Raw genomic sequence first — 12,891 nt, 5'->3', positions numbered from 1 at the left:
TAAGAATTCAGAACAAGGGGCACTGGGAATGACAAGTTATATTCTGGACATTCCTGTCATGTAAGCAACAGTAAAAGGAACAGTAGATGGGTGTGGTGCACATTTATATAATCCCAGCTCTCTGGGAGGCTAAGGTAGGAGGATTACAAGTTCACACCCAGCTTGGGCAACTTAACAAACCCTGTCTCATAAATAAAAATAAAAAGCAACAGCAGCCAAGTGCACCAGAGAATATATATGGTCAGAGCGCAGCTGGCCACAGCAACTTGGAATTATCATCTGATGGACATCCAGGACTAGGCAAGATGGAGATTATCAAGGTTAGCTTTGCTAGAGAGGCAGTGGTCATAAAGAATCCCTGAGAAACAACTAGCTGTTCAGTTGTATGATACTGTTCTGGCTGAAAAGTCTGAAAAGGGGGAGAGCTCACAGAAGAGTGCTGGTCAGTCTCGGAGTGAGAGGCTCTGCGGCCAAGCTGGAGCAGTGCTACACAAGTGTGGTCTGCAGACTGATTGGTACTGGTCTGGGAGACGCAAACACTGAGGGCCTATTTTCAGAACCCTATGCAGCAATAGCATTTTTCTTATCCTTTACAAAAGCATCATCTGCAGTGGATCAGAAATGGACAGAAATCGGCCAGAGATTTAGCTCAGAGGCACCGCGCCTGCCTTGGAACCACAAGGTCCTGAGTTCAATCCCCGTTATAAGAAAGGAAGGAAGGAAGGAAGGAAGGAAGGAAGAAAGGAGACAGAAATAGCATAACTGATCCTCTAGACCAGGAGCCTGAGAACTACTGAAGCAGAGGTGAGCAGTCATTCTAGGCAGGAGGAACAACACCAACAATTACCCCAGGCAGGGGTAAGCTCAGCACAGGAGACTTGAGGAACTGGTCAGAGAGCACAGCGGGTAATGGGGCAGAGGGAAGGTGACCTTGGAAAGCATCATAGGCCAGGGGAAGATCAGCAATGAGTGGACTCCAACCCATCCCTTTTACATGTAGTATATCCAAAAGTACTCTACCACCCGTCTTCTTGTACACCTCAACACACATGACAAAGGGCCTAAAGATTAAACTGGTTCTATTTAAAAACTGTAAAACTTGGTTATAACTTTTAAGTCAATATAGCACCAACAACTTAAATACCAATTATCTCTATCAATGTCATTAAAAAAGAAAGAGGAAAAGGAGGAGGAGGAGGAGGCATGTTAGCACTCTCTTCTAATCCCAGCACTCTAGGAAGCTGAGGCAGGAGGATTGCAAGTTCAGGCCCAGCATCCAGGCTGGGCAACTTAGCAAGATCCTAGCTCCAAATAAAAATACAAAAAGTGCTGACGATGTAGCTTTGTGCAAAGGCCCTGGGTTCAGTGCCTGGTACACACACAAAAAAGCCAACAATCAACCAGCTACTCAGCTTCTCTGAGATGACAAAGCATCCTGAACACTGACCAAATTTCTAAAGCTCACGAAGAAGGGAAACAACCATGCCCTCCTCTACCACAACCCCACACTCACCACACTGCTGAGCCACTGCCACCATGGTATAGTGGCGGATCAAGCTGGCGACAAAGGGCAGGGCGCTGGGCCGCAGATCCTTGATGACAGCAGACATGAACGCCCCCGTCAGAGCCTGCTCAAATGTCTTCCGGGCTGGGGTGTCTTGTGCTTTGTAGCGATGTGAGATAATGACACTGGGTATGGTCTTTTCAGTAAAGCTGGAAGACAAAATTGTATCAGTCATCACATCCATAACAAATGAGCTAAGGGTTCCACTAGGACAACCCGCCCACTTCCCTCTTACTTAGTAGGCCCGGATAAGCTAATTTCTCTGCTTTAATTTCATCAATATCTGCAAGCAAATGTGAGTTTCATTATTAACATTTACAGGCAGTGTTTCAAGAGACACCAAATATACTCTACCTAATAGGAGCACGGGCAATCAGGGATAAATGATAAAATGGCAGCATACTCAGTATTTTTATTTTTAAATTAATTTTATTGATACATTTTAGATATACATGATGATAACATTTATTATAGGGAATCTGTACCTGCACATGATTTATTTTGATTCTTCCTTTTTTCCCATTCCCTTCCCATTCCTTCAATCCCTCTTCTCCTCATTTACAAAAACTTTCCATTTTTCCTTCTATTCTCTTTTCCTTTCCCCCTCTTCATAGTTCCCCTTCCCATTTGAACATTTTCTTCCTATTTCTCAATATCTATTATACATTTTGGTCCTTATTTACTCTTTGTTTCTCACACCAGAGAAACAATGCAGTATTTAAACATGCGTGTCCATATATTTCACTTAAGAGTATGGTCTCAAGGTGCATCCATTTACCTAGAAATATCTCAAGTTTATCCTTCTTTATGGCAGAGCAGTACTCCATTGTACACACACACACACACACACACACACACACACACACACACACACACGTTCTTAATCCATTCCTCGGTTGAAGATGTACCGATCACAAACTGTGGCAGCATACTCAGTATTTTCATCATTATTTTCTATTTTAGAAAATTGATGTCTGATCCTTATAGTTAAAAGTCAAATCCTAAAAAGTAACTAAAATCAATGACCAAATAGGTCTATAAAATGCTTTAACTTAAAGGTACCTATTACAGGCTGAAAAATTACACCAAGAGCACAGAATCCAATGGGTCTGTGCCTCTAACTGACAAAGCATTTAATGCAGTCCTTACACAGGATTAACTAAACCAAGAGGGGAGAACAAGAGAGGTACACTTCAAACACCAAACGTTTAATAAGGCTAAGACCCAATTTAAAAAATGAGCAACTGAAATAAGACACTTCTCAGAAGAAGTACAAATAACCAATAAATACATAACAAAAAAACAATGTTCAACATCTCTGGCCATTAGAGAAATGCCAGTTAAAATACTGAGATCCTATCTGACTCCAGAAAGAATGGTCGTCATCAAGAAATCAAATAATGACAAATGCTGGTGAGGCTGCAAAAAAAGGGAACCTTCTACATTGCTGGTGGGCAAGTAAACCAGTACAGCCACTATGGAATCAGTATGGAGAGGCCTCAGAAAACAAAAACTAGACATTCCACTCCAGCCAGCTATTCTCTTCTAGGTATCTTCCTGAAAGAGTTAAAGATGTCATAACACAGTGACACATGCACACTCATGTTTATATGGCAAATTCCTAAAACCTAAATCTTGGAAGTAGCCTATATGTCCATCCACAGATGAATGGATGAAGAAAATAAAGTATTTACATAGAATAGAGGGCCAGGGATTTAGCTCAGTGGTGCCACCGCCTCCCTTGCAAGTGCAAGGTCCCAAGTTTGATCCCTGGTACCAAAGCAAAAACAGAATAGAGTACTACTCTTCTATAAAGAAAGATAAATTTGGGCCAGGGATTTAGCTCAGTGGTTCCACCACCTGCTTTGCAAACGCAAGGTCCCAAGTTCAATCCCCAGTACCAAAAAAAAAAAAGAAAGATAAATTTGGGCCGGGGATTTAGCTCAGTGGTTCTGCCATGTGCCTTGCAAGCACAAGGACCCAAGTTCAATCCCCAGTACCGAAAAAAAAATTGAGTCATTTGTAGGAAAACAGATACATCTTGAGACAATTATAAAATGAAATAAACCACACAGGAGCTTAAACATTGGATGGTTTCTATTACACGAGAAATCCAAAGTATAAATAAATAAAAAGCGAAATAAAAGATAAGGGAAACAGGGAGACAGATCTTGTGCAAATGAGAAGGGGACCAAGAAACAGAGGGAGGGCAAGGGAGGGAGAGGACGGGGCTGTAAGAAGAATGAAGATGCGCCGTGTACCCGCCGACTCCCCACCAGGAATGTAATCACTGTGCACTGCAAACGCGTGAAAATAAAACTTTAAGAAAGATAAAGTCATTAATACATTAAAAACAAAAGTATTATCGGCTTCAACTTTGAGAGCTCTGAGTAAAAGAAATTTCTAAGTCTAGAAATCCAACTCCAATTTCCCCTACTAACTCTCTAGTTCCTTTTCTAAAACTAATAAAACACATCAAGGATCTTCATTTCCCCATTCCACACCAGAAAGTCTTCTCTGCTATTTTCCAGTTTGCAACAATGCTCTTTAAAATGACAACTAGGGGGTCTCAGTCCTCGCCACCGTGTTCTTCCCCAACATTCTTAAGACTCCAGTCACCGGCTTCAGCCAAGCAGCCCATGGGCAGCCGGAGGGAGCTCAATCCTGTCAGGCACTGCCTGCGGCCCAGCTCTGCTTACCCACGCTGGGCTCACTGAGGGCCTCTGTCCCGCTTCCCTAAGTCCGGAATGAACCCCGCCCACCGGCCTGCTTCCTCCCTCCTTCACAGTTCACAGGGACCTCACTCAATGTCACCTACTCAGAAGGGACTTCACCACCCCGGGGTTGTCTTTTTGCCCGTCACACCTCACCCCCACCCGAGCCTGATAAACACAATGGCAGGTGTCACTGCAGTGATATGTCTTTTTTTTTTCCTCCCCACTAGAATGTAAGTACTGGATGACAGGATCTATGTTGGACACCAACACTGAATAGTGCTGTCCTAGAAAGCATCCACTCTGTCACAGCAGCAATGCTGTAGAGACAGAAAGAGGATGGTATTCACCATAAAAGGACACTAGACATCCAGCAGGAAAAAAAAACGTGGACCCTACTTCACACCACTCACCAGAATCACTTCTAGATATCAAAGCACAGAGCTTTCAGAAGATAATGTAAGACAACATCTTCAGGCCTTAGATGTGGGAAATGATTTTTTACAAATGATATAAAAAGCATGAAAGGAAAGGAGAAATGTCAATTTGATCATGAAATTCACAGTGAAATCATGGACTTCAGTTTATTAAAAAAAACTCTGCTGAAAGGTTTAGGGACAAAGGCACCCAGGCAAGCACATGTGGCTGAGGGCTCTTGGTCTCTACACAGTTCTTCAAGAAACCCACACTCCAGTACACTGCATGGTGAGTCCCGGGCTGGAGGAAGAGTATGGAGGATAGCCAGAAACACCTCGTGAAGTGACAAAGTGCTCAGAAACTGATGTGGGACACCAAAGAACACAGCAAACAGAAAGGGCTCTCACTGACAAAACTCAGAGAATTGGGTCAACAAAATGCGTAACGGATTACAATCCACTGACTACAATTAGAACCCATGAGTCAATACTATTATTTATTCATTGTTGGTACCGGGGATCAAATCAGGACCATGTGCTTACCACGCACACACAGTGCCACTGAACTACGTCCCCGGCCCTATCAACACTATTTAAAGAGAAAGAAAGGCCCGGGCATGTAGCTCAGTGGGGCCGCCGCCGGCTGCCTCACCAGTGCAAGGTCCTGAGTTCGATCCCAGGTACCAAAAAGGAAGGAGGAAAAATTCCTTACAAAGAAAGGAAAACAGAGCTAGAAAATCACCATGTCTTATCTGCACAACAGAATGCTACTCAGCAATAAACAGAAGCATGTTGCTGGCAAATGTCACCTCCCACATGAATCAGGCTGAGTGAAGGAGTTTGACCCCAGAGATCACATATTAGACAACTCTACTTATATGAAAGGGACAGAGCATAGATTAAGGTTATCTTGGGTGACAGTAAGAAAGGAGATTTACTGGAATATCTGGAGGAGGAAAATGTTCTAGAACATTTATATGTGAACCATTCAGTAAATTACTAAAAAGTCATTGTTCACTTGGGGTAGGTGAATTTTTGAGATGTGAAATATCTTAACAGAGTTATTTTTAAAAAAGCACTTTCTAATCATTTTGTATTACTGTAATGTCTAACTAAGTAAAGAATCATCCATTAATCCTAATTACAACTAGGAGGTCAAAATGTGGTAAGAAGCAGGATTACTGCTGGGCGTGGTGGTACACACCTGCAATCCCAGCACTGGGAAAGGTAAGGCAGGAGGATCACTACAAGTCTGAAGCCAGCCTGGGCTGCACAAGGCCAGCCTGAACTAAACAGCAAGATCTTGTCTCAATTCCTCCTCCCCCACAAAAGAGCAGCAGAGCATTCACACTACCACACATCAGCACTTCTCCCCACTGGTTATTTATAAAATAAAATTAAAACAATAATCTGACAGCAGAGAGACCATGCTAACCATTCTTCACACCTGGGACAAGTCAGCAGCAAGTGGCTCTTAGGGAGATGTGCGAGAACACTTCCCTGGGACTTCTATTAGAGGGGATCACCTGTCTTCTCATCATGAATCGACGATTCTGGAACTCTACAAAATACATGGTCTCTACTCCTCAAAAGTGACAAACGTCACAAAACTCAGAGAAAACACAAACATTCTTTTTAAAATTTATTGGGAAAGTTGTCCATAACATTATTGTTTTGCTTTGTGTTTGACACATCTGCAGTGCTACTGCCTTCTTGATACTGGTTATGTCTTTTCTTCTTTACTCCAAGTCAGTCTTGTCAGAGGCTTTTCAACTTTATTATTCTTTCAAAGAAAAAAATCAACTTTTGCTTTACTGAACCAGTTAATTGCATATTTGTTTCCTTATTTGGTTCATTTCTTCTTATTGTTGTATTTTTCTGACTCTTAAATATTTAGCTTAATATTTTCTATTATTTAAAACAGCTTTATTGAGGCACAATGTATATGCCACAGAGTTCATTCACTTTATGTGGCTCAGTAAGTTTCAGTAAATACATATATACTTGCGCAAGCCATTATCAAGATCCAGTGTTAAACCGTTACCCCACGAACACTTACTCCACCCCCAAGCAACACTGATCTGCTGTTGGCCTCCTTTCTTGCCTTTTCTAGAAGGTTCATTTAAGTGAAATCCTCCAACTGCAGTCTTGGGATTGGCTTCCTTCACTGAACATGATGTGGCTGCATTTGTTGGCATTCACTCCTTTCTTCTGCTGGGATTATTTCCTACTGTGTCACATATCGACCACATTTTGTTTACCAGATAATAAGTAAGTGCATTATTCCCAGTCTATTATGATATTTAAGGCTATAAGTTTCCCTCTAAGTGATACTCGGATCGTATCCCATTTACATTTGATCTCATATTGTCATTTTGCTTTTCATTTCTTCTCCCATATTGGATCACACACAGGGGAACAATGTTCCTTTGGTCTGAATGAAATTCACTCTTTAGAATGTTCTATACTGCAGATCTGCTGGCAGAAGACTTCTGATTTAATCCGAAAACATCTTTTGTCCTCGTGCATGGGTCACATTTCTACTCTAGGTTGGCAGGTGCTCTCTTCCAGTCTGAGATGTGTTCTGCTGTCCAGAGGCTTTCAAAGCTGCCAAGCCAGCATTCACCTCAAGATCATCACTTTATTCTTCCAGTTTATAAGATTTTCCCTGTCTCTGGCTTGTGGCTGTCTCACTATCATGCATTTATGTGCAGATTTCTTTTTATTTATCCTGCTTTGAAGTTCCTGAAGATCTTGAATCTATATACAGTTGTTTAAGTTTTCATCAGTTCTGGGAAATTCTTAGCCATTATGTCTCTTATAACTTGTGGGACACTGACAAACTATGCTACTTCATTCCATTCTATGTGTATCTTATTTTCTTTAAAATTTTCCATCTTTTCTCTCTCTCTGCATGCATTCTAGGTATTTTACTTCTTATCTAAAGGGTCTGTTTGCCTTCCTCCTTCTCTCTCTTAATTTGGGCAATTTCTACAGGTTTCTGATTTTTAGAGGGATTTTCAAGTTTACCTTTTATAAACACCTTAAATATAAGTGTAGTCTAGCTCTGCTGATCCTAATCTCTCAAGTCTGTACAGGTGCCTTTCTGCTTTCAGTTGCGTTTGCTGGCTGTCACACTGCTATATTCCCTTATGCACTTGCTTCTCTCTCCAGTGCCCTTTTAACAACTGAGTACATTCTATAAACTTAGTACTGTTTATGAAGCTGTTAAGAAATGGGAAGATATATGGGAAAAATCTGTCCCTGAAACTTACAATACAGAAAAACAATATACATGCCATCTCAAAGATCTTTATATGTATATAGGTTATAGACAGCCTATAGTAATAAGAACAAACACAAATATCAAAACAAGCATTTAGAGAAAGATCTCTGTAAACTGAAAAGGCAAAATGTCCAATGATACAATGTTGACCCAAAGTCAGGCAAAAGGGACATGACCCTGATTCCTTGAAGCTTATAGCTTCATAGAGGCAACAAATACAACTGAGGTGAAATCTTATTCTCAGCACCTAAATCCTCCTTTCCATTTTCTCTACAGACCAGAGGTAAGTAGTACAAGGTCTTCCTGACTTGAAAGAGCATGCTCCTTACACTGAGACACCTAGGAGGTCCACTCCACCCCTAATTCCTGCAGCAAGGCAGGTCCAGTCAGAGAATGACATGACCACATACTTGGGGTGTGCAAGCAGCTGGTAGAGAGCATGCTTATTGTCCTCGAGGCTCATCATGGCTACCAGAAAGCACTTGATCACTTCCCACGCCTGCCTCCGGTAGTAGGGCTCTGTGTTGGCACTCTTCAGGCAGTCCAGAGCAGTTTCAATGGCCTACAACAAAGAAGCATAGAAATTTGCACTGAAATTACAGGATTCTGAAAAGCTTTCTCTCAAAGCACTGGAAGCTCCCAAAAGAATCTCAGTGTTTCTTTTCTTCTGAAGGTGCACTAGGCTCATACCCCAACAAGTATTCACCAAATGAAAATGTAAAAGGCTGCTTAATAAAGTCATGTTTTAATAGTTTTAATAGGAGATTACAGAAATGCACTCAGGCCTCGGTGGTAGATTAGATCTGCTGCATTAAATTACAGTCTATGTCCCCTACACACTTGTAGGGTCCACATGGTGACCACAGACTTTCCTGTGTTTAAGTTCAAACCTAAAAGATAGCTTTCTTAAGCTTTTACTAAATTTTCTCTTAACAAAGAAAAAGGTTTACATCATTTTTTCTTCAAAAAAAATCTACACAGCAACATAACAACACACACATTATTTGTATCCTAATTCATTTCAATTAGGTTGTCCAGGGAGATAAGGGAGGCACAATCACAAAAGAATCATGTGAAGCCTTTAACAGCTAAGACATTACCATTAATGGTAATTACATACATGTAAGAGCAGTATGGAAAGAACATGAACTATGTTTGGATAGAGAATGGGAGAAAACTAGGCAGTGGAAAGACAAGGTTCACAGACAAGTGCAGAATCAACTTGTCTTCTCAGTGGCACTTGATTTGAAGCCTGTCAGGATCAAAGCAGACCAAGAACTCAAGGACGGCATTTAGAAAGATGGAAAACGGCCCATGGTTCCCAAGTTCCCAGGGCGACACCTCTCCACTGCCCTCCTGAGAGGCCCTCGTCAACAAGGAGATCATCACATAAAACTTAGTCATACTCTAAGTTGGGAATCCCCCCACCCCAAAAAACAAGTCTTATTTATCTATTCTAAACAGAAATTAACTTTCTTAAGAAAAAAAAGGAGCATCTTTGCAAAGCTCCCCAAAGACTTCCAACTTTACCTTCTCCATTGGGAGCTGAAGAGACGCTTTGCAATCAGAGAACTCCACAGTAATGCTGGGGCCTTGAACTTCAGTTACAACATAGTGCAGCTTCTGGGATTCCTTTAACATCTTCCTGTTACTGCCACCAAATTTGCCAAGTACTCTGTAGGCCACGTGAGAGATGCTATCCGCGGGATTGCGTAAAGTGCGCCACAAAGCCTAAAACCAACATGCTTTTGTGAAGCTCTTTCAAAGTAATAGGTTCACATGATTCAGGATCAGAATTTCACATCATGGAGCGCTACACAGTGACACTTCTTCCTTCCACCTCTATAACCCAGACACTGCTGCCTTCTTGGAGGAAACTGATGCTATCAGAAATGGATGTCCTCCCCCGGGAATTTCACATCTTTACAAGAAAGCACATAGGCCAATGTGCCTCCGTGCTCATGGCAGCAAAATGTCCATCTCAGGACTCAAGAGCTAGCTCATGAAGCAACACACAGTCAGGTTTCAAACTGGGGAAGGCAGGCAGGAGAGCAGCTCACTGTGCTCCCCTTCTGAGGTTGAGGGTGAGGCCTCTGAATCACGGAGCTGCAGACTCGCTGAGGCTCACCCTGCACTGAAAGAACAAATGGACTCAACTGTACCAAAAACCCAGTAAATTTCCCCATGTCCTTTTCACTTAAATTATCTAAGTCCTAAAAATGACTGCAATTCACACTGAGTCTATTTTCTTAAATCATCTTCTGGAACAACACATGCTAGGGTCTAGCGCTACTCAGCTCAAACTGCTGTATCTCTCTACACAAAGAGAAGCAGGCGGAAAGAGCACTCTCCATCTCTGCACTCACAGAAGGCCCGAGCTGCTGGATGGGAGGGGGAGACCAATACTGTGACGTTTGTCTGTCCACGGGGACAGGGAGGGGCCATTGCTGTGCCTCAAAAACTGAGGAGCGACCTTGACCCTGCCTCTGCAGGGCTGTCTGCCTCATAGCATGGCAAGGAGTGGTACAGACCTCGTGCTTCCTAGGTTCCACTGCCCAGCCCTGCCTCCTTTCCTCACATTCTGCACACACAGACTGTACTTGAGTCAGGACCAAGCTTGGCCATCTAGAACCGACACTCCTGTTTTCACAGCAGGCTCCTAGTCGATCCTCTGAGTAACAAGAGGAAGAGCAGACCTCAAGACTCCGGTCTAATCCTTATGCCATCTTATTCCAGCCTACATGGAACCTGAGATCTAAATCCCAGCACAGGCAGGCAAAGAGTCTCCCAACCTTAACCCAAAGTCCAAGATGCAGTCTCCAATCCACTGTGTCCAGAGACCCCTGTCCTTGGGAGGTACTGCAATCTCCATCAGGTAAGGCTAGCACCATGATCCCATCTAGGCTCAAATGCTCTATGCTAAAGGAGCAGAGGGGTAAACAGCAGACAGTCCAAACCTTCATTACCAAATGCATCACAAATCATAACAGTGGCAAAACATGAAAAGCCTGATATTTAACATGAGCTTTAATGAATAAAAAATAAAGATGTCTTTACAACAATCTTCTTCATGATGTTCTTTTTCCCTTAGGGTGGGATGGGGCAGACACCTAAACCTTCCCTTCAGAGCCTGCATCTCTTTACTATAGAACTGAAGGTCTGTGTGGATAGAGAGGTTCCTGCTGGGAGCAACCACAGTGATGCAACACCCATAAATCCTGGCTTCATATCGCATCAGCTTATTGAGAATACAACACCTGTGAAAGCTCTCAGAAAGAGGCAATAATGCAAAACAAGCACCCATTCAATGCCTACGGTATGTCTGTGTATTGCTTTGTACATCGAAAGCAAGCAAGCATGAAGCCATAGTGCTCCATTTTTCAAAGAGCCTGCCTCTAAATTGAGAGCCCAATGGTGGCTGAATCCTCCTACAGACTAGATCTGTGGGCCTCTGCACCCCTGTGGGTGCTGCAGTGAAGGCAGACCTACCTGCATGAGCTCTGCACGCACAGGCTGGATATGGTCATAGAGGAAATCCGGCTGCAGGTTGTCCACGCATAACTCAAGAGTCCTCAGGCCTTGGCTGACCAAAGTCTGAGACCCATTGAGTGCGGACACCAAGGGATCCATCAACATGGGCAAATAGGGCAGGAGGGAGCTCAGCCGCACAGGTACCGTGAGACACAGCTCCACGAAGAGGTCCTTCATGTGCTGCTTGTGCAGGCCACTCTGCAACATGTTCAGGCCTGAGAACAGGGTTTCAGACTGTCAGAGAGGAGCACCACTTCCCAGGCATGCGCCAAAGTTAGCAATAAAACATTTACTGGTCCCCCCTTTACTATAAACACCAAGATTATACGGAGACTTTTTGTGCCCTCATACTCTACCAGTTACATCTGCTGTATAATCTGCAGTTAAGATTCACGATCCCTTTTGCAGTCCCAATAGCAAGCTGTATGTAATTATTATATATTATTTTTATAATGCAGTATCTCAAAAACAATGCAGTTTCTCAGAAACAGTTAAATAGGCCAGTTTCTAAAAAAAAGTTAACTTATTTATTAGCTCAACTCAGAGACACAGGCTCCAGTACGATGTCACCTGTCATCTGTGCTCTCAACTGAGTTTTAAATCAACTTTGTTTCACTATGCATGTAGAGGACTCCTTTTTACAAAACCAGTGCCCACCTTCATGAGTACTGTCAAACGTTCACTAAGCTCCTTTCCGAGACCCTGTAAGGACCAAGAGAGACACTGGACAGTAGACCCCACTCCAGGTGCACTCTGTGCAGCACTGGTGGGGCGACGAGAAGAGGACTCAGAAGAGGAGTGTGCAGGGAAGCAGAGCCACCTCAGAACTCAGAGGAGAAGTGCCAAGAAGAGCACAAAAGTAAGAAGCCAGTAGAGCGCTGGCTTTAACAAAACTAGTGAGAGGCGCTCAGGGAGAGCAGAGTGCAGTGCTCCAGGGGGGGATCAGACTGAGAACAAGAGCAGGGAGAGGCGGGGTGAGCAAGATGGGCAGACAGACGCGGGCACAGGGCCTAGCTACGGCCTGCTGGAGGCGCCATCTGGGAAGGGTTTCTATTCTGAACACTCAGACATATCCCAGCTGCCTCCTGGGTATACTGTGTCGTAAATGGCTCCTTTTTAAGGAATTTGCAAGGAAAATGTGAAAAAACTCAATACCTACCCAAGAGCTCACCTTACAAAGAATTTAAAAACCCTAGGACAATGTTTCCAATCAGTTGATTCTCCATAAACATTCAATGGACCCAAGATCCCTTTCAACTATATCTTGAAAACATTCCTAAATGCAAGAATTCTAGGATCCTAGTTATGCAAATTAGAAACTAGAAAATATAAACTAACTGTAAATTAGCTTTATACCTTGCCATTTCCTTCTAGAAACTA

At 42.9% G+C, this 12,891-nt stretch overlaps 1 protein-coding gene across 11 annotated transcripts in view; it reads right to left on the bottom strand.

Annotated features, from left to right (window-relative positions):
• Nucleotides 1-12,891, bottom strand: part of Trrap (transformation/transcription domain associated protein) — a 122,600-nt gene that overhangs the window by 79,612 nt on the left and 30,097 nt on the right. For all 11 annotated transcript variants that reach the window (XM_013070634.3, XM_013070636.3, XM_013070635.3 and 8 more), the window contains exons 20-23: nt 11,470-11,726; nt 9,511-9,711; nt 8,391-8,542; nt 1,514-1,713 (exon numbers count right to left, since the gene is read on the bottom strand). In XM_013070634.3, the coding sequence (XP_012926088.1) occupies nt 1,514-1,713; nt 8,391-8,542; nt 9,511-9,711; nt 11,470-11,726 (810 nt within the window). The remainder of the gene's footprint in view (nt 1-1,513; nt 1,714-8,390; nt 8,543-9,510; nt 9,712-11,469; nt 11,727-12,891) is intronic.

This window comes from Heterocephalus glaber, unplaced genomic scaffold, assembly GCF_053883595.1.
Source record: "Heterocephalus glaber isolate CG9 unplaced genomic scaffold, H.glaber_assembly_v1.0 deba00001610, whole genome shotgun sequence".
NCBI lineage: Eukaryota > Metazoa > Chordata > Mammalia > Rodentia > Bathyergidae > Heterocephalus > Heterocephalus glaber.
Note: the sequence above shows the minus strand (reverse complement) of the source record. Positions and strands in the feature narration are given on the sequence as shown.